General features: G+C 49.9%; 1 protein-coding gene across 2 annotated transcripts in view; it reads left to right on the forward strand.

Moving 5' to 3' along the window:
- Positions 1-6,081, forward strand: part of lrfn5a (leucine rich repeat and fibronectin type III domain containing 5a) — a 53,328-nt gene extending 47,247 nt beyond the window's left edge. For both annotated transcript variants that reach the window (XM_057059291.1, XM_057059292.1), the window contains 2 exons: positions 3,867-4,140; positions 4,226-6,081. In XM_057059291.1, coding sequence (XP_056915271.1) covers positions 3,867-4,140; positions 4,226-5,140 — 1,189 coding nt within the window. In that variant the 3' untranslated portion in view covers positions 5,141-6,081. The remainder of the gene's footprint in view (positions 1-3,866; positions 4,141-4,225) is intronic.
- Positions 6,082-25,761: the final 19,680 nt, after the last annotated feature.

The following is a 25,761-nucleotide window of genomic DNA, read 5'->3' on the forward strand; positions in this document are numbered from 1 at the left end:
TGTGGGCGGGAAAGACGACGCTTCCTATTGAGCGACGGTTCAGGCAGCGCTTCCGCTAAGCTAGCGCGGTCAGGTGGTGGCGGCGGGGGGGTTGAAATGGCCTGAGTCTCAGTGTGTTGGCACCACCTGGGCAACTTCCTGGGCAAAAGAAGCTGTCGACTGTTCTGTTTTCTATCGGGACTGGATGCTAGAGCCAATTAAAGGTCAAAGGTTACTGGCAGCCTCTTAAAAGCAGGCATTAATTATTGTCCAGGCCTCACGGGCAGTCACAGATGCTCTTTATCTGAGGCAAATAAGTTATGGAACAGGATTATGACACGGCAGCAGATCGGCTGTCCTCAGGTAGGAATAGAAATATTCCCACATGAAAACAATTCCCACGGAGAGCATCTGCTCTTGGATGTTGCGAGTTATGAGATGCAACAACTGTTCCCCCGCAGCAGCATGGAGCCGCTAATAAGCCAGCACAGAGACGGGTGGGGGGGCCTAATTGGCCAGACCGGTGGAGTTATCCAGAGCGCGTCGTTATCGCACAGCTCCAGCCTGACCTGGAAGCTCCGCTCTCGTGTCCATTCATCGCTGTCAACAACGCAGGTTTGCAACCTGCAGGCGTCGCCCAACAGTCAGTCAAGAGGAAAGAGCTTAAAATAGAATCAGATATGGTACAGATGCTGTTTTGTTCGGGGAGGGGGGTCGTTTGTCTGGAGAAGAGCGAACGGAGATCACATCCTCCTCCTGGCTTTGTTTCGGGCTTTTGTCACGCATGAAGACATGCTGTTGTCTGTGTGTGTGTGTGTGTGTGTGTGTCTGTGTGTGTGTGTGGGGGGGGGGGGGGCCGTTTGGGGAGGTGGCCATGACAGAAGATAACACACGTGCATGTTCTCTAAACACCACAACAGTAAAATGTCTACTCATGGACGACCACGCGCATCGTAACTTCCTCTGTAATGTGTAATGAAGTTTGGAACACACATGCACACACGCGCACGTGCACACGTGCGCCCCGCGCCAAGGGCTTGGCAGAAAGAGCAGATAGATTAGTGTAATAGTCTGGGCCAAGGCAATCATCTGCCCACTGTCGGGCTTCAAACACTGGCAGCAATATCCAGCTCAGACACAAAGAAAGGAACAACAATGCATGAGTCAGTTTGGATGAGGTCACAACGCTAACGGCTCGCACAATGCTAACAGCTCGCGCAGTCAAGAAACCACCGCTCACCAGGGACGAGGAGCCATGTGCATGAAAACATCATCTGGAACAATGTCGCAGCGTTGGGCCGCTTCCACGCCGACGAGGCCGGACAGCTTCAGACGGGGGGTGTTCCTCAAGGTTGACAATTCCAAGTTGGTTTTTGGGGGGTCCAAACCTCAGATTATTTCACTAAAAAAGTTTCACATTTCTGCCAAATATTTGCATCAGCAAAAACAGGGGTGGGCAAATCCAGTCCTGAGGGCCGTATCCAAGCCAGACTTCCTGTCCTACAGGTAAACACTTTCACCTGGGGTTCCATTTACCTTGATGAAAGCGGTTTCTCCCTGGTAGGATGCAAAACCCGGCTGGATTCCAGCCTTCATGGATTGGACTTGCCCATCAGAGGAGGTCAAATCCATTCCATGAGGGTTGAATTCAAGCCGGGATTTACATCCTACCAGGCAGGAATGCTTTCACCAAGGTAAATGGAACCCCAGGTGAAAGTGCTGACAGGAAGTTGGGCTTGGGTACGGCCCTTGATGCCCATAACACTGGGCCAGATTCACCAATATGTTCTTAAGAATCTTCTTAGATTCTTTCTTAAGTTGTTCTTAAGAAGTTCCTTAAGAAAACCCTACGTCGGATTCATCAACGCGTTCGTAAGCCCCAGAATTGTTCGCAGCTGTGTTCTTAGATTGATGAATGCCATCTGTTCGTAAGTTGAAAGCGCGTGCCAGGTGAGTCTAATTAACATACGATTAGCATAAGTCACCGCCCACTAATGCCCATAAAAAGGAACTGCAGCAGGACCCTGTAGACAGAGCAAAAAGCAGCCAAATGCCCAAAGCGAAATGCCCAAAGCTTGCCTCTCCACGCCTGATTTCTGACGCCGTGTTGAACAATCAAGAAAGGATGGCTAACACGCTTGATAAAATTGCCTCAACCCTGATGACTATAGCCAACACGCTTAAAGAAATCAACGAGAATGTAAAAAAAATAAACGTGTAAAACCTGTGCTCGGATTGTGACAATAATGCATTTTATTCACAAACGGGCAATTAATCGCGCTCGAACGTGAACCGCGTGCCTGCAGTCTGGCCCCATCATTGCGTCAGGACGCACATCCTCACGGGGTCGTGGCTCTGTGTCCAAACACATCCAGCGCCCCTTTAACATGCCGATGGTGCGTTCAATGGTGGAGCGACTGCGCGCATGCATCTGATTGAATAAAATTTCCTGTGGAGTCTGAGGGTTGGTCAGTGGTGTCAACAACCAGGGCATATCCTCGATCCCCTAATAAAATAAATCAAGATAAAATCAAATAAAAAGACAGTTTTGGCATGGTTTCCAATTTGGTTGATTAATGTTAAGTCATTGGCACATTTACGTAATTTTAAAATTCTCCGTGAATCACCAAAAATAGGAAATAAATAAATTATCATTGTAATATTGAATTTTATTGAACTCCACAAGAGAAGAAAACACAACCATGCCAACATGTCGCCACTGAAATGTGTGCAAGAGTACTCCTGAGTGTTCGTAGGATTTGTTCTTACCTACGCATAAATCCAGGATAAAAAGAAATTGGTGAATGCCACAATCTTCGTAAAATGTTCGTAAATGGGATTTAAGAACAAATTTGTTCGTAAGAACGTTTCGTGAATCTGGCCCACTGTTCGGAAACACGGTCCAGGTCCAGGTCCACCGGTCTTCACCGTTCAGCCCAGAACACCTACAGAAGGGATCCAAACTGCTCTGCTGGGCCGACGTGCACGTGGGTGCATACACACACATTTATTCGCCTCAGAGAAAACGCATCCACAGTCGGGAGTGACGCTGGAGAACCAGCAAGAAGAAGAGGAGGGAGAGCACACGAGTCAGCCAGTGTGTTAGTATTCATGGGGTCATATCTCTGCCCTCTTTTCCCCACACACACTCCCACACACACACTCCCACACACACCTGAAGCCTGCCCTGATATTCCACATTAATGGCCCGCTCCCGGTTCTGTGCATTAAGGCTGAACACACGTCCTGACTGCAGCTCCTGCTCTGTTAAAGGCGGACCTTTGCTTTGAACTAGCTGCCCTCTTTAGTTTTAATGAGGGATCCCATTTGCATGTTGATGAGGAACGCCAGGAATGCCGACAAGCACTTTCTGAGGGGGCTAAAAAAAAAGAGAGAAAATGAGAAAATGCGACAAAACCTAGATCACGAAGATCCAGATCCGAGCTGGAGTGTCTAGGAGGCAGATTCAGTGTTGGCCTGGTCCTGGTGCCCCAACAACCAGGGGCCTGGTGCCCCAACAACCAGGGGCCTGGTGCCCCAACAACTAGGGTCCTGGTGCCCCAACAACCAGGGTCCTGGTGCCCCAACAACCAGGCAACAATAAATCATGTCATCGGGCTTCTGTCCCAATTCTGAGCGTTTTGAGGATTCAGCACCGAACTCTGCCCAGCGGAGCGGAGGGCATCGATTTTTGATCATTTGGAGTCTCTTTTCCGAGCTTCTTTCCTCAGTTCAGCGCCTCACACATTCCTCTCATCGCTCGTGAAGGCTGGAAATGTTTGGCTAAACGGCGCTCGACGGGTTTATTCTCCATCTGAGCCCTTTTAGAACCTTTTAGATCCAGAATCTTTCTCTGCTTTGCCTCATTGGACCGTTTGTCTCCTCAGGATGATCCCCCCATCCAGCAAGAACTTCCTGGTCAACAACCTGGCGGCAGGGACGCAGTACGACCTGTGCGTGCTGGCCATCTATGATGATGTCATCACGTCGCTGACAGCCACGCGCGTGGTCGGCTGCGTGCAGTTCACCACCGAGTCGGAGTACATGAGGTGCCACTTCATGCAGTCGCAGGTCCTCGGCGGGACGATGATCATCATCATCGGAGGGATAATCGTGGCCTCTGTGCTCATCTTCATCATCATCCTGATGATAAGATACAAGGTAAAAAACACTCAAGCTAACACCAAAGAATGTTCCTTAATTATTCCTTGATTACAGCCAGAGATTAACGGGGGTGTTTCCGCAGGTCTGTAACCCCGGGGAGGGGGGGAAAGGCGTTTCAATGTCCATGACCAACGTCCACTCTCAGACCAACGGGCAGCAGTCGCAGACCTGCACCGTCACCCCCAGCGCTTCCAAGCACGGCGCCATCGGCTCGGACGAGCTGTCGGGGAGCTCCAAGAAACGGGGCGGAGCGGCGGGCGGGGGGGGCAAAGACGCGCAGTCGTCCGACTCGTCCCTGCGCGACTGCGCCGCCGCCACGTCGGTGCTGAGTCAAAGTTGGGCGGCCAGAAGTCTGACCGCAGAGGACAGAGAAGACCGAGGTCAACCCGGCGGCACCTCGCCCGGCGCCGCTTCGCTGAACAAGCCAAAGAGGAAGCCCGCTCCGAGCAAGCCGGGCTCGGCTTGCTCCGCCCCCCCGGCCGCTGTGGAAAACCCCCCCTCTTCCTCGCACCGTCCGCCCTCCTCCTCCACCTCCTCCACCGCCGCGTCCTCCATGCTCCTCCCCTCGGCCACGCCTCTGGAGAACCACAACACCAACCGCAACAACTCCACGTCTCTCAACCAGACCCCTCCCCCGCTCACCCCGTCCCCGTTCTCCAGTCCTCACGCCACCCCGAGTCCCGTCCCCTCTACACGCTTCAGAGAGACGCCCGTCCTGCGCCGGGCCCCCCGCCCCTCCACCAAGTACCAGACTCTCCCCGTGGAGGAGGAGGGGCAGAGCAAGGCGAGGCGGAGGTACTCGCTCAGCGAGGGGGGCAGCTCAAAGACTCCCCCGGCCCTTCAGGGGGGACGAGCGGGAACCGCACCCAAAATAGGACGCATAATGAGGAGCAAACGGAGCCAATCCATGAGCGGGATGCTCCTCCCCAAAGACGGGGACGCGGACTCGGACAAAGCGAGGTGCGACTCGGACTGGATCTTAGAAAGCACAGTTTGAACCGGACTGACGGTGACACAGGACAAACTTTGATTGCTCATTATTGTTCGTGTGTGTGTGTGTGTGTGTGTTTAGACGTGTGTGTGTGCGTGTGTTTGAGAGGACTGAGTGTTATTTTTGTGCGTGCGTTAATGTTTTTAGTGGGTTGAGCTGTTCATCGCGTCTTTTTCGCGACTTTTTTTTTAATGGTTTTATTACTTTCCTTTTTCTCCTCCACAGAACTTTATATTGAGTTAGCAGGTTGGGCTTTTTTTATTTGACTCTTCCAACCTCTTTGTTTCCCTTTTTTTTTTTGCAGCCAGTCAGCGAGTGGAGGACTTGCACTGTCTCGTAATGTCCTTAAGTTGTCCTGTTGGTTCCACGTTATTATAGCACAAAAAGAAAAGAACAACAAGACGACGTCATGTCAAGTCACGCTCACCTTATGTGAAAATACCACAAAAAAGGGAAGAATGGCAGAAAAAAAGAGAGAAACCTGTTTTAGAACCTGGACAGCACGCCCCCGCTCCACTCAGGACGGGGGCGTCGGTGGCCGGAGAACAGTCGGTGCCTTCCTTTGCACTAACGGACCTTCTGATTCTGGAACTCCAGGCCTGACAAACGCGGGATTAGAGCGGACAAAGAGATTTCACACATAGCCTTTGTTACCTGCTGAGGAGGACCGAGCTGAGGCCCACAGACACAGACACCGAGCAGCAGACGGACCCAGACTTTTAACGTACCTCTTCTCAAATTGATATTTTTTAAAGGGAACGATATTTAAAAAAAAAAAAAAAAAAAAGCAGGAAAAAGAAACGGACACCATCGAAGTTTTTTTTCCCCCCACCTGACGCAGGTCCGGGCACAGAAAAGCCCCCAGAGGGCGTCTGTACAGAGAAAAAGACAACATGTACTGTGTTGTTATGTTGTGTAAAATAAAATAAAAAAAGAGGATAAAACGACACGAGCGGGAGTCTTTGTGCGTACAAACGTCTGTGATTCGGTACATCACACTTCCACCCACCCCGGGGGGGGGGGGCTCCGAACGCCTGACCAAATTCATATGCCACCTTAAAAGCAGAGCTGTTCCGCGCCGCTCGTTACAGCGAATATGTGAATGTCATCTCCTTCACGTGGAACAGGGCCAAAATTGGTCCTCGTTGCCGACGCCGCCGCGCGGCTGCTGGTGCGTTTTCCCCCGCCGCGTCTAAACTGACGGAGCGGCGAGGAGGCGCCGCGCTGGTGGGAGGCGAGCAAGTGTACGTTACTGTCAAGGGGACTCACGTTCCAGCAGATCCAGGGAGGAAACGGTTCTGTTTCCAAACCAGAAAAGGATGTAAACGGGAACGGTCGGGACACGATTAGCATCTTTTTACGCCATTTCGTCAGTGTTAGCATCCGCACAGCTACTGGCCGGCACCAAATCCCCATGAGCTTTGGAGTCAAGGTCAGTCCCAGCCAGAGGGGATCCTTCCCTTCCACCTTTACTGTGATGTCATCCACTGTGACCTTCCATGACAGAGATTTCTCACAAATGGCCAATTAATCCTAAACTTGCTTGTTTTGCTGTGTTTTACTGAACCTAGCGTGCTATGCTAATATGCCAAAGCAGAAACAGCTCTGTGGCTGGACGCTCCTAAAGGACTATCAGATCAGATCCCCGGAGGGGCAGAAACAGCCGTCTCTCATGCTCCTAAATCACTGATGCACTCGGTCACGTCAAGTCTCGTTGACCAGGACGGAGATGGAGAGCCGCGAGTAAAGTCGGAGTAAAGCGACAGCGCGGTCGGAGCCCTTCACGTCATCCGCCTCGCTCAAGTTTGCCAAACAGCTGGAGAAGAAGGCGACCCCCTGATTCGAGATGACTTCTGGTTTGGCCGGGCCTGTCGGCCCGTTTTGTCCTCCGCCCTCCTCTCAAACCAGATGAGAATTACTTTACTGGTTTATTTGAAATAGCACTAGACAGGTTTTAGCTTGATAGCAAGTCCAGTTAGCGTCATTTAGCTCATCTTCTTCTTTCACCCATCGTCTCCATCACATTCGCTCCCTCCAGGAGGGTGAAGGTGGCCACCTCTGCGATGACCTCGGGGCGGCGGCCGTTGTCGTCAGTGTCACAGTTGGTCCGCGTCAACGCGGGAAACTGAGCCGACTCGGAAGGAAATTACAGGAGATTGTTTGACGCGGAGCTGTTTTGACAGGCAAACGCATACGGCCGCTCAAACTCCAGCTATCCAACAGTTTGGGTTAAATGATGCAAATTGGGTTGACTGAAGGGACGATGAGTGACGGCTGACCTTTGCCGACACGTAGCGCCGCTAACGTTTGTGTGAGTGTTTTCTCTTTTCCGTTGCCCTCGGTCGTGCTAAATCACGACAAATTGGAGCTCAGAAAATCTCCGAAGTTGGTTAATTAAATAGAGGAATAAAACATTCAAACCCCTGTAGGATTAAGGCTTCATTTACCCCCACCTCACACACACACACACACACACACAAAGCCCCGCCCCTCCTCTCTGCACCGCTTTAAATTTCAGTAACCGATGACTCTGAGGAGACATCAGGTGAATGTTTAAACAGAAACCTGAGTCACCCTGGAGCCAAACGAAAAGGTCTGGGGGGGTCACTTGCTTTCATTTGCTACAGTGTCCATGTCTGTGCTGTCCAGCTGTCCCCTGCTGTCCACAGTCCTTTTCGCCTTAAACCGGTGCTGCTGACATCCTGGTTCATGCTACCTTCACTGACCTTTCAGTGGCTCCCTTAAGCTGTACATGCTTAATGTTAAGAAGCTTTTAGGGAAGACGAGTCCTCCCACCTCCCTTTTCTTCCTCTTCTGCCTCTTTTCATCGCTGTCAGCTCCTGCGTTTGATTTCTGCAGAGTCTTCAGAGAGCCGGCAGATCGAAGAGGAGGAGCTGGCAGCTCAGCCGATCAAACAAATTCGGAAAGATTTCGGTTTGACCTCTGCCGCAGAGCTCAAACCGGAGCGGCGAAACCCGGGAGAAGCCTCTGAACGGGGGCCAGAAAAATCCCAACCCAGGTTTTACTATTGATGTCGGAGTAAAGCTTCCACCATCTTTTCTGGCAACATCAGGACTTCCTGATCCAGACCAGGGAGGCTAGCTTCTGCTGAGACATGGAGCAGATATTAAACCCAAACTCAGCGATGGAGGTGGGACCACGACCCCCATGGCGGTGCCCCCGCACCCCTCTTGGCTCCACAATCACTGATGCACTAATGAGTCTAAATGCAGCTTATCGTTAAAGGAGGTTTCAGGATGTTAAGTTTAGCTTTAGCTGACAGTCAGAATTTGCACATATCTTCACGCTCCTTCAACGCACAAGCCTTTAGGTGAAAATGTTAATGGGGATGTCCACAAGGGGGCGCTCCAAATGACACACACACAGAATCACAATCCTGTTTTCCCACATCAAAAAATATTCATGCATTCAGGTCAGACATTTCTAAAATGAGCTTAAATCTTATCTGTGTGTGTGTGTGTGTGGTGTGTGTGTGTGTGTGTGTGTGTGTGTGTGTGTACTCAGCAGCCAGCAGACGTCACCTCAGGAAATGTAATTAGCTTCCTCTCAGTGTCCAGTTAGAGCCGACAGAACGTCCGGTTAGCGGCGGCGTTGTGTTGCGTTGTGTTTCCTCTGAGCAGGTGTGCACGAGCGTTCATTAAGCCATTTCCGTGTTTGTTGAAACATCATTAAACAACATTGTCTGCACACGTTTAGTTAAGCAGCTTTGCCTTCTCAAACAGAGAGGAGAGGGGAAAACAGGCAGTAAATCATCCTCGGAATAAATAAAGTGTCCTTGAGCTGAGGGAGCTTTCATGAGTGGTTCGTCAAAATGTGCGTGTGTGTGTGTGTGTGTGTGTGTGTGTGTGTGTGTGTGTGTGCGTCAAGTACCAAACTATGTGTTTTACCAGCAAGGTGAGGACATGTTTGGCTGTAAACGACTATTTGAGGGTACAGATGTGGTTTCAAGGTTGCGATGACATTTTGGCAACATTCAGGACGTTTTATCGTCAAAGTTGATGCGGCTACAAAAGTTAAAGAATCCGATATTTGGTTTGTTGCCCGCCTGGATCACCACATTAAGGGGGACACTTCCATCTACAGTCCTTGTATACTGAAGCTGTCCTGGAGACATTGGACCTCAGGGGAGGCGCTGGTTAATCTATCTGTGGATCACTTACATGAAATTCCTTATTGTCGCCACCGGGGGCACTAAGACGGCCTCAGTGTCGTCTCCCTCAAAATTAGCATAAAAATGTTTTTTTTCCAATTCTGACGCACCGTTTCAGGTGTGACGAGAACATAAAACCGTTGTCGGTGGCAGCACGACTACTCCGGACTACTGGTGCGTTGGGACGCAGTCTTGTGGTCTTTTACCAACTGAGGTTGTGCAGCCATGAAGGAACCTCCTGCCAGTAAACATGGACCCAAGGACAGCTTTGGTTTTCCTTTACGAAGGCTTCAGGACAACAAGTCCCTTTGAGTCTTTTCAGTCTTTTTGTTGATTTTCCTCCTGTTGTCTCGGGGCAGCGGCGAGTCCCGCTGACAGGACTCTGACAGGCGGAGACAAACCGGACACGACAAGCCAATTCATCACGTTCCGTTTCAGCTGCTGCCTGCTGGAAGAGCGCAGAACTGGGAGAAAACCAGCTCCACCGTGGTACTGAGACAGATTTCCCATCCCTGGCTTTGTGTCAGGAAACATAACGAGCAGTTTCACAGAGGAAATATGACAAATCCAGCAAATCGACTTTTTTAATGATGACTCTCAACCCCCCCCCCCCACACACACACATACACACACACACACACACACCTTCACCCCTGCAACCTCACCTGGCGTTGAGCTCTCCACACCATCTTTAATCAACACCTCACAGACAAACTTTGCTCATGAGACAGAGGGAAGAAATGAGTTCTGGAGTTTTGTGGAGCGATCCGCAGGAGACTCTCACCTGTGGGTGTGAACTGAAGAGGCGTGATGAGAACGGGGGGGTACGACACCTCGAGGGTGTTTTCGAGGCCGCAGCTTTGGTTTTCTTGTAAAAAGCAAACATTGGCCCTCGTTCATCTTCAGTTTTACTGCAGTCGGGCGGCGGTAGCTCAGTCTGTTGGGGTCTGGGCTGAAGTGGAGGGTTCTTGGTTCGAGCCCCAGTGCAGAAAAGGCATGGAAGGGTACCACGGCAGTGCTCTGAAGGTGTTCTGGTACCCTTGAACAAGGTCCCGAACCCTCAAATGATGACATAGTGCCCTGCGATGAACTGAGCCAGGGGTGGACCCTGCCTGTGCACATGTGCGCCCCTTCAATGTGACCCCAAAAGGGATATAACGGTTCTGAAGATGAGACGAGGCTGTTTACCTCCGGTGTTGCACCATTCGTGCCAGTGCTGACCTCAGACCTCCTAGACCTCCTAGACGGGTGGTGTCTCCTCAGTGTCCTGGGGAGCCGGCTGGAGGTGTCACTCCAGGAGAGGTGGGGCCTCAGGAGCCTGAAGCTGGAGACGTGCTGGACAGACGTCCCGTTGATGTGACTGAAGTCGTGCTCCTCCTCCTGAAGTCCACCGTCGGCTGCTTCATCTCGTTAGTGTGACTCATCGTGTTTGTGACGATGGACTCGGATCCTCGGAGGTCCGGAGGCCTCATGCAGACCGGACGTCTCATTCCGACCAGTCGTGAGTGTGCTGACACGCTGAAGCTGCAGCAGAATCCCAGATTCTCCTCCGGCAGCCTTCATCCGTACAGGAAACACACACTATCGCCCAGCGTTGCCATCCTCGGGATTGTTGTCCTGCCAACCAATTATTCACACGCATTTAGCTTTAACTGAGGTCTAAGTGGGCAAAAAAAGCCTCAGCCTTCGGCCCCCTGCTGGGTGGGGGCCGTCTGTCTCTCTCATATAACGAGAACGTGTCAAAATTTGCTGCGCAGCCCAGAGCCAGATGCACCCTGGGGCTATTGAAATCCACACCATTGTTGGGGGGATGGGGGGCTGCTTAGTTCCCACCCCCACCCTACTAGAGCTAAGAGCCGTGAGTCAGGGAGACGTTTCGTGTCTTCTTTTTAGAGAGGGAATTGGACCGGAGATGGAGGAAGGAGAGGGATGGGGGGCAAGAGAGGGATATTAACAGATGAGGTGGCATCTCTAGCACATGTGGAGTCAGCATATTCCTGGTAGGGCGTTGAACAGTCAGCATCACGGGTGCGTGCACGTCAGAGGGGGGCTGAAGTTCTTCAGCTCAGACGTCTCCTCTGGGACGTTGTCCTATTTCAGCGTATTTTCTGCCATCTCCAGGAAGGCTGCCTTGTTGGGACGTTCCATCTCTGTGGGGTCCGGTTCACGGGTAGATGTGACAAACCTGAAAACCCATCAGGAACTTTGCTCTGTTGAGGACTCCAACACGACACTGCTGCACACTGCCAGATGTGAGTGGGGGCAACAGGAGCGGAGGATTGTTCCCTAATAAACCCTCCAGGAGGGCAGCAAACGGGGCCTCGTTCACACAGGCACAAGGTTCAAGTCTTAGTCTTAGTCGGATGTTCTGGAACCGGTTTCACTGAATGGGGAAGAGGGAGGGAACGTGGTCAACAGGGGAGGGCACACGGAAGTGTGAGAGGAATCTGCCCCTCATTAAAGGGGGGAACTTGACAACCGGGTGGGAAAATGGACTAAAGAAATGCTGAGCAGTGAACATGGTCTTGGTTCTCCTGTGGAGTTCCCTCCTCCTCTTCGCTCCATCAGAACTGACCCTCATGAGAGCGGTGGCCTGTGGAAATAGAGGCATGTTTGACCAGGAGGGGGCGTGCTGGGGGGGGTTGGGTTTAATATCGGCTCCATGACTCTGACATTGGCGATGTTGAGAACTGAGATCTGGAAACTGTCAAGAATTTGTTTTTGTGCATCCGTCTGACGCAGCAGCACCGTTGGGAAGACAAACAGACAAACAAGGTTTGTCCACAAACATGGCGTCATCATTTCTGAGATTTTTAGAACCTTTCTTCTTTTTTCCCACCCACCGATGGATTCGTTCAGCAGCCAACATGGAAGATGGGCCAAACTTCAGGTCAAAATAAGAAAATAACCCTGTTTGTTGATGGAATGGCGGCAGCAGTAAAGATGCTGGGAGGAAGAGATGAAACGGGATGAGAGCGGAGCCGGAGCTGCTGATCAAAGCCTCGGCAACTCAGCTTCTTCATCTCATCAAGCAACATTTCCTACACGGGGTTGAGGAGCGGAGGAGGAAGAGAGCGGCGAGTTCCTTCGGTACATAAACGACAAGCACATCAGGTGATGCACGCCGCTGAAGCAGGAACAGAAGCAGCGCGGACACGTGAGGACATGAACGGAGGACACGTGGAGATGTCGTGGAACGAGGAGCTGGACCTGGGAGGCAGGTTCTGGAAGGCAGGTTCTTCCTGTGGTACCGAGGCGGGGGTCAGATGTTTCTGGGCACATTCCTGTGAGACACCTGCGTGGACCCTGCTGAGGGACGCTGTCCCCACCAGGACGCAGCATGGCGGCAGACATCAGAGTTGGACAGTAAAATCATCTGTGACAGAGTTTTTTTCTCTTCAAAGAGGAAACAAGGGGGGTTAATATGCAGCTAAATAAAAGAGAAAAGCTTTTCAAAGTGACTTGAAACATCCCAGCTGCAGCGTTCCGACTCCGGTTCCAGCGTTCTTCTCCCCCTCCTCAGTTCCTGCTCATGTTCCATAGACCTTAATGTGAAATAACAGATAAAAAACACTCTCAATCCCCCAAAAGAACGCTGCACTACGCACGCTGTTCAGCTTGATTAGGATAATTCAGCCGCACGTCTGAGCTATTTTAAGGACTTTTAGAAGAGAACAGGAGCCTGGGTCTCCTCTGAGGTGTGCTAATCTGGCAGCCGCAGACAGCAGGGGCCCGGGGGGGGGTAAAGTCCTGGTATAAGACGAATCAGATGGGTGTTCCAGCGCCGCGCTTTAAACAAGGTCATCGCTCTCGTAGCTGTCTGCTCGTTTGTGTCTGATTGGGTCGGCAAGAGTGTTCTGAAGTAATTATTGCTGTTGGCGAAGGAACGGAGACGGAGACACACACTTTCAAACAGACAGACACACACACACTCACACGAACTCAAAGGAGGAGAAAGACCGGCAAAGTTCAACACACTCTTGGCCAGAAATGAGGTAACACTCCCACTAACCCAACGACCCCACCACGCTGCAGGTCTTCACCACTGATGACGTTTTAGGCAGGCAAATAGAAAGCCTCCTACTTTTCTGTGTCTTTACGTGGTGAATTGAAACAAAGAGACTTCCTCTTGTATCACACCTTCAGTCGGCTGCCGTGTCCCCTGGATGTGCTGTTTCAGCTCCCACGTGTGACAGCGTGATCTTTTAAAGGGGACAGCGATATTACAGTCTTACAGTGTTACAGCAAGGAGGCTCTGTCTTAGCTTTGATGTTCAGCTTCGTCTCAAAGTTCAAAATACACAATTAAAAACGCGTGCAACGGGGTTCTTTGCAAATCTCTGTAGAAGCAGGCTGTAGAGTTCAGAGCAACCTGGTTCTTGGGCACAAGCTCCCCACCATCGGGGAGACATCCCAGGAAAAAGCTCACAGTTGTTCATCAGATCCAACAATATGTGTGATATTTGCCTGCCATTTCCATCTGCTTGCCTTCCATCTCTGCTGTTTAAATATGCGGGTTGGGTGCTGAAGTCTCTTCATTCTCAGATGCTAATGGAGCCAAATAGCACTTTTCCTTCCCTGAGTTATGCAGCTATGTGAGATAATTTTACACAGGAAAACCATCACAAAGTTTGAATATGACTCACAGTCTGAGAGAAATCACTTCTTTGTGTGCCGTCTTTGCACTCCCCCGGCTTTATTTAGAGCTCTTAAATCACCTCTGTAAATAAGTGTTTGTTGTCTGGCTGCCTCACACAGGAATCACTGCTTCAGAAAAATTGGGTTCCAACAAATTTGCTGATGCGAAGCTAAAATAGTTTGGATGTTGAACCATCATCCAGCAAAGCGCTGCTGCGGTTTCGCGACGGCCCGGTTGCCCTTTGGTGGTGCTTTGGGATTCCTGTCACACTTCATCCAGTCAGAGTCGGCGCTCTGTGGCCTCTGCACTGGCAGGAGAGCTGCACGCTTCCTCAGCTGCACCTACTGCCGGAGGAGCCGTGCTGAGAGAGCACGGCGTGTGATGATCTGCCCCGCTTCTTCGCTGGAGACGGGGTAAAACGCCCACATGAAACACACTTGGGCGCCTGAATCACACAGATGAGTGTGTTCAGGGTTGCCTGAACGTGTAAGTGCGGTTGTGTGTGCGTGACCTTTTCTCATTATCTTGGTATTTGACTCTGTTTGTTTAGAGCGGTGCAAATAAAATGTCCCTCCTGCTTATTTGTTTGGGCGCTCGAGTCCTCGGGCGCCTGCTGGCGTTTCACAGGCCGCTTCGGAAGCATGGCCGAGAGAGCAGTGTCAGGGATTAAAGGATTAAATATGAGGAGCTGCAGTAATGCTGATTATTATGTGGATTAAGTGTGTGTGTGTGTGTGTGTGTGTGTGTGTGTGTGTGTGTGTGTGTGTGTGTGTGTGGGGAGGTTACCTGTATTTATTTGTAATAAGGAAAAAAGAGTGAAGAGTATATTCAGTCTTCTTCACCCTTTCATAGTGGCATTCACACTGAGGCCGGATTAACCAGCAACAACCATCATGAACCAAAGACGCAGCTTCGGGGACTCTTGTGTTTCGGGCCAGGAACGGACCAACAACCCCGCCCGAGTCCTAGTTTGCCCCGCGCACCTGTGGCGAATCAGCACCTTAACGAGCCCCCTTCTTAGTTCCCGGAGTTCCGCTGCCTCCCTGCCAGATTGTCCTCTGTGATTCTCATGATTCTCCAGCGTTTTCCTGTCCCCAACGATTCGACCCAGCCTGCTCCCCGGTAAAGTCTGTCTGCCTTCTGTTCCTGTAAATAAAACTGTGTTCAACCGAACTCTGGTGGTGTACCTTCCATTCATGGTGAGCTTTGCCTTGTTGTTGAGCCGCGTCAGGAAAAACATCTTTCAGGTGAAGAGAAGACCCCTGAGGAGCCACAGAGGAGGGTTCTTCTGCCTGGGAAAGACCACAGAAGAGAGCCCATTGCATGTATGTTGAAATGGAAGACATGAGTTCACAGGTGTTTAGTCCATGAAAGGAGGTTTGGCTGGTGATGGAAAAGAAGTCTCTGGTCCTGGATGTATCCTCAGATGTCCTAACATGGAGCTCTCAGAGCCTGATGAACCAAATCTGGAATCAGCAAGACCAAAGGAAACAAGATATAAATATATAGACAAATAAGGGTGGACAAAAGAGGTTCATTAAGAATAGGAAGAAATAAATAAGAAAGCAAAAATGTGTTGAATTCCAATGAGAAGCTCCGTTATTATCAACTAATGGAGACATGAAATAAGGTGCAAAAGAATGAGGAAATAAAAAAGAAACCCATTCGTGGAGTCTGTAAACACAGCGGAAAAGTGCTGGTCCATCCCCATCTCTCCCCCCCCAAATGGTTTTCAATCTTAGGGGGAGTTAAGAAGAGAATAAACAACTGAAATTACAGGAGAGTTCGTTTGGACTGAGACGAGAGAAAGATTCCTTTTTCTAATTTAATGGCAGCCACATCAGCCCCCGACCGTCCTCTAACTGCTTCCACGCTAACTGTATTCTAGCGTTATTTCCGCTTCATCTCTATACTCAGTAGCTGAGTCCGATGCTGCCATGGCAACCTGAGCAGCTCGGGCGTCGAGGACGACGGCAGTGTCGCCATGCAGAAACGATGTCACCAGGGAGGAAGTTGTCTTTGTTAACAGGTCATCGTATTTCACCCTGCCGGGGTCGTCATGTTAGACCCTGAACCTCAGCCATCACGGGGGCAGGATGACAGGACGGGACGGGAGTTACATCAGCAGCGTTCTTCTTCTGTAGGTTTTGAATTACCAACCAGAAAAAAAGGCCCCGTCACATTAGAGTGTCTCAATTGTATGAATAAATAAATATTCTGAATAATGTATTGTCAGTTTGGACAAAAGACTGAAAGGTTGAGCTTATCCATTAAACTGATGGATTTCCATTTAACGTTATTAGAAACGAGAAAACCCGACATGGAGTCTAAAGCTAGAGGATTAACGCCACTGTAGTCACATGTACATCATGTTCTAACCTCTGAAACGCTTCCTCATCGGCTCTTCTGTTTTATTTATGAATTTATTTTGCTGACTCTCACTGGTGGGATCTGAACATAACATAACGTTTATTCACGTTTATGTGTAAAAAAAAAAATACTGATCTAAGCAGAAAAATCAAATGCTGGTGAGTTTTAAAGTTCTTAGTGAAAATCCCCAGTTTGGATCTTCTTAACATCCTATAAATATCTTAGTTTTGGTGGTGTGATATCAGCTCCCCCTACACACACACACACACACGCACACACACACACACACACACACACACATGCTCCACTCTGATTGGCAGCCACACCCTCTCATCAAGGCACCTCCACTCACCTGTTCTCAATCAGAGCTTCAGTATAAAGTCTCCAGCTCCCTGGAGCCTCTTGGGCAGCAGTTTTTGCCAGACTGCTGCCTGAATCCTGATGGTTTCCTCAGCCTTCTGTCCCCGACCAGGAGCTGTTCTGTCCTCCTGGTCTCAGTTAACCTCTTCCTGTGGTTGTTGGGAGGACTTCCTGCCGTGTTTCTTTTATCTGAGCTGAGCTTTGATCTGAGCTGAGCTTTCCTGTTGAACAGAGCCTCTTTTGGTTTCCATCTTGCTGGATTTCCTCTGTGTTTCTCTGTGTCTGCTACAGCCAGTAGTACCAGTACCAGGTCTTAAACACACACATTTCTTTTTTGATTGGGGGTCAGACGCTGGCTGTCTGTTATAGGGGGAAAAATGTGATTAAAAATGGAAAGAACCGTCTCTACCGTTATTCCCACGATACATCCTTGTGAATGCATGAACGTCATATTTTGTTTATCGGTGGAACTTAAATAACCATAGAGAAGAAACACCTCCCACCATCCCCCGTAAAGGAGAGCAGCTCATTATTCAGAGAACGTTTCTATACGTTGCTGTGTACGTTCCCACCCTGCACCTCGCGTTCTTTCATCGTGTCTCCCCAGTGAATGGCTCGGTCCTGAAGTGGACTCCTCATCCTGATCGCTCCCTCTGAAGTAGCTGTGGCATTTCCAGTCAACCAGGGGATAATAAGTTTTTGAATTATTTAAGGTTGATGGGAGAAGACAAGAGAAGAAAGGCGGTGAGATAAATCAAACACTGAGAAGTTGATGGGATGAGCAGATGAGGAGGCCGGGAGTCTCCTTCCATCCCTGAGGATTTTCACCCACGTGCAAATAAAGTGGGCGCTCATCTCGAGCGGCAAATATCAAAGCATTTAATTATATATTTATATATTAAATATCTACAGCAACGAATGAGGGCAATCCCTATGCACACCGTGGGGGCACCAGAGCTCTTTCTGTAGACATTTGAATCGGTTCAGCCTCAACCCTTAAAAATGAGCCAGAACATCTTTATTCTAGAGCCTGGGTGACCAGGATCAGCAGGTGGAAGATGTACAGGTACAATAGTCACCCACCCACCCGAAGGCCATAGTTGGACATGATTAAAAGTCTCACCGATCAAGTTGGATTTCCTTATATTCTAATTTGTAAATGCACTCACTATGTACGTGAGCTAACAGGAGGCAGAGATGAAGATATTGAAGTTTATGATGCAGATGGATAAGATCAGGAGCGTTCACATCAGAGGGACCACATGTCCTCAGTGTTCCGCCCACAAAGCCAGCGAGGGCAGATGGACATGGTTTGGACAGTGAGCAAAATAGACGGTGGCTGAGGTTGCAGCTGCCAGTCAGGAGGCCTCGAGGAAGACCAAAGAGGAGATTTATAGATGTTGAGTTGGATGAGGATGTAGAGGATAGTGGGAGATGGAGACGGCCGATTGGAGGGAAAAGCCAAAAGAAGGAGAAGATTAGTAGACGAGCCCGTATCCAGGGTTAAACAACCAAGATCCAAGGAGACATTTGGACGAGAGCCTCGGGTCATAACCTGCTAAATGAAACGCTCAAGCAGAAAGAAAAAACTCCACATGATGAGGACGAATGAAGGAAAAGACAAGCCCCTAAAGCAGAGATGGGAAGGCAACCCAGCCGAGGCATCAAACGTAGCTGCAGAACAAGCGCCAGCTACAAGAGCAGTAGAGGTGGAGGTCTGCTCACCCACACCAGAACGTGGGAGTAGAAGATGTGGGATCAAGGTGTGCCTGGAGATCACAGTGCCCCCTCACTGTCCCGTGTGACCTCTATCTGGATTAGTGCCAAACGTGATTGACAGCCAGCCTAATCCCACTGGGGGGGTCGACAATCCCAGTCTTAACACTCAATAATTGGCCTATCGGACCAAAAGCTTGAGCTTGTCGACTTAAGGTGGGTGGAGGGGCTGGGGAGGGAGGGGTTGTCATGGCAACAAATGAGTGTGTTAAGCTCTGCAGTGGATATATGCACCACCTGTGACATCTACATCGCATATGGTCTGTGCACGGAGGGCAGAGGCAGTAATGACGCGCAGCGCGTTACGTCTTGCACATTTCTTGTGGTTGTGTGTACGTGCGTGTGTACGTGCGTGTGTGTGTGTGGGCGTGGGCAGGTGGGCTGGTGTTGCATGACACCTTGTGGGCACCTGACCCACAGCGACCACGCTGCTGCAAACTCAACGTCCGGCACGTCGGGGATAGTAGACGTGTCCCCAATGCTCCAGGAGAAGGACCAAGTCCTCCAGGAGACCTGTTGGGGGGACCATAGGGGGGTGCTGCCCTCATGATCTCCAACACGTGGTGACGCTGATCCCAGTTAGGAAGTTGCTGTTTGTTTGTAGCTCCATCTGGTTTGGAAGCAGTTTAATCTGCCGTCTCGTCTTGTTTGAGGGTAAAATGCCGAGTCATGGGGAGCAGCTGAGGAGGCTGAGCCTGGATGACCAGACGGCCGAGTCACTGTTGGAGCTGCGCTCTCCCCGTCGCCGCCGAGCACTTTGTGCAGTTATGGGTGAGGCTGCCACGCTTGGTTTTTGAAGGATTTCCCTGTTCCTGTTTCGGGGGCGCCTTGTGGAGCAGCCCCACCTCTGTCTGACTGGCTCACCTTCACCACAGCGATGGTGATTATTCCGCTGCTGTAACTCGTCCTTCACCAGTTGAGTCCCGAGCAGGTGCTCAACAGCTTCAACATCTGAAGCTGTCTCTGTCATTCACACCTTCATTGCAGAATTCTCATTCAGCTGAGGAGAAACGGGTTATTGGGAGCTTTTATCTGATCACTGCGTGTTGGACATCAGCACAACCATCAGGTTTAGTTCTCACTAACGTCAGTCGCTGATCAGCAGCTTCCTCCACATTCATGCTGCATCTATTATTCATCTGAAATGCGTCTCACTTATTTTGAGCAGATTTTGCTCACGAGAGAGGAGCAGCGAGGACGGCGCTGATGATAAATTTGTAAAAGCGGGAGACTTCCCTTCTGGAATAGATTGACACAAGCCAACAGGCCTGTGGAGCGACAGCTCTGCTTCCGAACATGTTTGGAGTCCAGCCGCAGGTGGTGCGAGTCCAGGCGGGACGCCATGAGCAGCCTGTTTGTTTATGGTCTGTGTTTCCTGATGCCTCCGGGGGAGGACAGACTGAAGGGGAGCGACAAAGCTAAGCAGGAGGACCCAGGGTTCTGTCCTAAAGAGGGCACTGATCAGGCTCCGTAGAGTTCGCAGTCATCCTCTCACTCCGAGACACAGATTTGAATATAAACAATTTTTACTACAGAAAGGTGCCATTTATGTTATTGTTCGATCATAATTGAATCTCTAAATATGGTCTAATGGATATCTGGTATCAAAAAACAATGTTTCAAAACAAGCTCCTCCCCTCACGTTTGTATACAGGTGATTCCCTGATTTACATTCCACTTACTTCTCTCCAGTCACCTGATTACCACGCCAGGGTGTAAAGCTGGACGAGGTCACATTTCCGGAGCATTTGTGACGCCCTCGGGTCCTCGGGGTTAAAGGCCTCCAAACGTGCCGGCAGTTACCAACAGCAGCTAGCAACTGGAGCATTTACTCACACCAGTTAGCATTTTAGCTTGACCTCAATGGGACTGGGTTTTTAGACGGCTTCAGATACATTTATTGTTTTAATGGGTCCGATTACTGCCAAGCTGGAATAGACAGACGCCAGAGCCCTGCTGTTATAACATTCAGGTGGATTGGTTCTAAATTATAGGCTGTAAATCACTGAAACGTGGCCTGAGACAAAACCTAAACGCTAAATAACGGTTGGACAAACAAAAAGGGGTCTGAATAAAAGTTTCAATGGTGAATAAATGTGTCATACAGCATCAGACAGAAGTGGTTTTTGAAACCTAGAAGTTATGGCTGACAGCACATGATGCTGTGTCCATTATTATTTATTAAAAAAGCAAAACCGTGACACGTTTACCTGCTCATGTTCCATATTAGTATTAGCAAGTTCTCCTTAGGCTGGTTAAACAAAGGAGACTCTGTTTGCTGCTGACAGGTGATTCTCAGGGTCCCAAAAACCCCAACGTATCCAGCAACGCAGCAAACGACCATCAAGCTGGCGAGACCTCTGCAGGGCCATTAGGCGGGCAGACAGACGCCGCCCCGCCGCCATCAGGCGTATTGTCATTCCACAGAAATTCCAGCTCAGAGTAGATGTGAAAACGTTCGTAAGTGTCAGGTGAACGATGGTTTGTGTCGCCTTAATGTCTTGAATAAAAGTGTTCGAGGTCTTTCAGTTCAGTGGGAGACGAGCAATTTCTGAAGGACGGGAAAAAAGAAATTAATAATGAATTCAGGCTGTCACAGCCTCACCAGTCAATAGTTCTCACAAGTGATAAAATAAGCACAAATAGCGTTTCCGAGTTCACCAGGATTCATCGGAAATTCATCGCAAACACTTTGGATGGTAAAATATGCACATCTGTAATCACAGTTTTAGTCCTTATCAGCTCCTCTAGTCAAAACAGAGAAACCAGAGCCTGAAGCCCTCACCCTGACCCAATTAGGACCAGGATTTAATGTAGCGACACTAGAGGAAAACATCCGAGGCGGTATTTCATATCATCTACGCCAGGGGTGGGTATCAAGGGCCGTATCCAAGCCAGACTTCCTGTCCTACAGGTAAACACTTTCACCTGGGGTTCCATTTACCTTGGTGAAAGCATTTCCTGCCTGGTACGATGCAAATCCCAGCTTGAATTCAACCCTCGAGGAATTGATTTGACCTCATCTGATGGGCAAGTCCAATCCCTGAAGGCTGGAATCCAGCCAGGTTTTGCATCCTACCAGGGAGAAACCGCTTTCAGCCAGGTAAATGGAACCCCAGGTGAAAGTGTTTACCTGTAGGACAGGAAGTCTGGCTTGGATACGGCCCTCAGGACTGGATTTGCCCACCCCTGATCTACGCAGTAGCTGCTGTTCTCAGGTCAGATTATTCCAGCGGATTCCTAATCTGGTGATCAGCATTACTCTGAGATCCCGTCACTCAATCTGTGTACGACAATAAGCAACAGACCAACAACCAAAGCACCTGTGTATCATGATGAAGCTTGTTTGGGGACAGGAAGTGCCCCCCCCCCCCCCCCCCCCCCCCCATCCCACATAGAAGAGGATCATGAGTCAGCATTCAGAGCCCATGTTGCTGATCCCAGGTTCCTCAGTGCCTCAGTTCACACACACACACACACACACACACCACACACACACACACACACACACACACGTTTGGTTTCAAACACTTAAACTGTGCACAGGGGTGTTATCACACACACACACACGTGCGCGGTCTTACACAACAGCTTCCGCCTGATACGGAGGGCTGAGAACATTTTCATGCATAATGAAGCTCTGTCACATCTGAATAATTGATCGGGGAAAATGGATTTGGAAATCCGCTGTAATGTCTCCTCCGAACGAAATAACCACCGTCCCAAAAACAAGACGGCGCTGAAATATTTATACCTGAGGGGGATCATCAGTGGATGGAGGCGGCGTCGGCGGGAGGAAGAGACATCATTTACTCCTAATGAAATCGATATTCCTGAAGCAGCTCCGTGCAGCCCTTCCTGGGCTGCCCTTCCTGCCCTTCCGGGGCAGCCCTTCCTGCCCTTCCTGCCCTTCCTGGGCTGCCCTTCCTGCCCTTCCTGCCCTTCCTGGGCAGCCCTTCCTGGGCAGCCCTTCCTGCCCTTCCTGGGCAGCCCTTCCTGGGCAGCCCTTCCTGGGCTGTCCTTCCTGCCCTTCCTGCCCTTCTTGGGCAGCCCTTCCTGCCCTTCCTGCCCTTCTTGGGCAGCCCTTCCTGCCCTTCCTGGGCAGCCCTTCCTGGGCAGCCCTTCCTGGGCAGCCCTTCCTGGGCAGCCCTTCCTGGGCTGTCCTTCCTGCCCTTCCTGCCCTTCCTGGGCAGCCCTTCCTGCCCTTCCTGCCCTTCCTGCCCTTCCTGCCCTTCCTGGGCAGCCCTTCCTGCCCTTCCTGCCCTTCAGCTGCTCATATTCTGCCTTATTTAAGTTTATCTATCAAAAAAAACAGGACCGCAGAACGGCGTCCTGCTGATCTGCCCCGGAATATTTCCCAAAGGAATGGGACCAGGTTCAGCTCGAAGTTATTCCAGGAATAGTTTGTTTCCTTAAACGCAGTCAGCTAAACAAACCAACACTGGCAAATCCTCGCGAGGTTTTCAGGAGAAAAAACTTTTTCTTTATCATTCTTTTACATTTCTGATTCATTTATTGCTCGTCTCTTTGCTCAGAGGTTCCTCTTCTGCAGCGATAGACGGAACTTCAGAAGCTGCCGAGTTCTTTTCGACTGTAAAATCTCTCAGTCTGTCCTGAAGTGCTTGATTTGAAAATGCGTTGCTGCATTATGGAGTCTTTTAGGCAAAAGCCTCACTGCAGCTCAAGAAAACAGGCTGGGAGGCAGCGACAGTTTAAAATCCGTTTTATTCATCTACGATTTCACACAGGACCATTCAAACACATAAACTACATCAAGACTTTTTTATTTCTTTTTTTGCTTTGTTTTTATTTCCCTGAAGCTTCGCAGTGACAGTTCAGAAACGTCCCAGTTATGTGCTCAAGTAGGATTTAAACTTTCATATGTTACATATTACATTTTCTCTTGGAAGTCAAAAAAAAATACCTCGAGAGTCTGGAACTTTATCAACTTCTATTTTAAAATATCACCAAACCAAATGCAGATGATGTGGAGATGATTAGCTGCGGTTAAGCTAGCAAACTGCTGGCTAGCCGGTCGTGTCTGCTGATAGTGACCATTTCCGGCAGATGACAGAAGCTGCTAATTTAATGCTAATTTGGTTCAAATGCACTGAAAGTAGTGCAGTTGGCTCAGCTCACGACCCAGGAGTCAATTTATTAGGATGTCTGGTAATATTTACAAATGCCGCCGCTGAGAGAACGCAGATGGTCCTGAGTGCTGGCCCTTTCTCTCTGTGTTCTCACATTATTCACATTTTATCCGTCTCACTTCGGTTGGAGCTCTCTGGAGGTTGGCACCGATGCGCCTGCCTGGTCAGTTACGTCAGCCAAGGCGGCCTCGGTCTGCAATCCAGCCCACATTTCAGTGGACCACAATGATTCCTCCTGCAGGCGATGGGCCCACAGGACAAACAAACCCAGTCCTGGCTCCCGGGTGGGGCCCTGATAACCCCTGGGCAAAGTGTGCAGATCCTTGCTTCCATGTTTGCTCATTATTATCTCTGTGGACCACTTTGTCTGACCCTTCACCCAGAACCAGTTTGCCTCAGCAGACCCTACCTGGAGCAAATTACTCTACTTGAGGCCATTCAGGTGTCTCGTAGACCTCTGGATAGACACACTGGAGAGAGCACCTCTTTCAGCTGGCCTGAGAACACCTTGGGATTCCCCCGGAGGAGCAGGTGGAAGTTGTTGATTTGAGGAGCGTCTGTGCTTCCCTGTTTAACGTGAGCTCAACGACCTGTGTGAACGCTCACAATATCTGGCTACCAGCCGGCAAATGAAGAGGGTTTATGTCTGAAAGCTGAAAGGTCACCTCCTCACAAATGCTCCTCTCCATCTTGTTCCAGAGTCTGACAGGATGTGCAACCATAGCAGAGATGTGCTATAACAGAGTGTAGTGCAGCAACTTTCACCACGTTTAGAAAGATCTACCTATTTCTACTCACTCCTCTGGTCTGTGACATCCATGGTCGCTCAAACATCTTAAAACTTCTGTCAATTTCTGCTCGACTCGTCGCTTTTGCACAGGTTTCTTTTCGGTAAATGAAATGAAACCACAAAGCTGCGCATAAGATTGGCGGGAAAAACGTCATCGCAGCTCTGCTGTGGTTCGCTCCGCTAACGCCCACTTTCTACTGCTGCTAGCTTACCATTTTGTCACCATTAAAGGCGCATTTTAACGACAAATAGTCCTGAGCAGAACATCTTTCTCAAAAAAAAACATTTCTATTCGCACTAGGTTGCCAGTTGTTACTGCCTGACAGGCGGCGGTCGTGTCTGTCAAGTGTTTGCTGGCCTGAAGCCGCGAGCTCTCCGCCTTGTCTGTTGGGTATCGCCTGTCCTCATCTGTCAAGCTGCCGACTGTCGATGTGACTGTGATTAGATGCGTTGGATCGCATTGATTCCTGAGTAACACTCAAGATTCTACAGGCATCAATGAACCGCTGGCTGGAAGTTTGACAAGAGGCCAAATGTCGGGAAATGTCTGCCCCTCCTGAATATGAATGTCCCGAGTGACAAAAAAGGGACACAACATGTGGTTCAACATAGTTTTAGCGTCGGCGTATTTAGCAAAACAGCCTCTAACTAAGCTGTCAAGCTAGCTGTTCCACCTGTCTGCAGTTGTTGGGTCACAGTGTCATTAGGTCAGATGAAGGGTAAACCCCTTCCTGGATCAGGACCGGTCTCACTGTGAGCTGAACTGGACCCCCAGGCTGGACACGATGCAGATGTGTTGGTGATGATTACAACAGAAAGGACATGACCAGAGAGAGGAAGAGAGGTGCAGGAAGAGTCGGCCATTATCGGCGAAAACAAATTCCTACCAGGAGGGACTATTTTCCCAGGGATTTTGCGTTTCCACTGGTGTCTGTGTGTCCAGCTCGGGACAGCGGACGTGACAGGTCTAAACATAGTTCTGTAATTTTCTGAGCAGGATCCTGTCAGCACTGCCGACAGATACCCTCTTTTTTGAGAGGGGGGGTGAGGTAAATTTTGTGAAAATAAATGAATAAATAAATAAATTTCCATTTTTTTCCATGCATTGCACGCCTTTTAAAAACACACACACACACACACACACACACACACACACACACCGTGGTCAAACCTGGCACCCTTGTGCGATAACGCAGGAAGGCTTTCGAGTAAAGTCACGATCGACCCCAAAAGCCCAAATAGGAGCCTCATTTCTGATCTAAAGTCCCCGCGTCCCCGCCTCATCGCTCTGGCCCGATATCGCCCGGCTGGGGAGCAGCCGCCGTTAACCTTTGGCGCCTATCAGAGGGGGAAGCCGAGGTTCCATTTCTGA

This window comes from Takifugu flavidus, chromosome 16, assembly GCF_003711565.1.
Source record: "Takifugu flavidus isolate HTHZ2018 chromosome 16, ASM371156v2, whole genome shotgun sequence".
Lineage (NCBI taxonomy): Eukaryota > Metazoa > Chordata > Actinopteri > Tetraodontiformes > Tetraodontidae > Takifugu > Takifugu flavidus.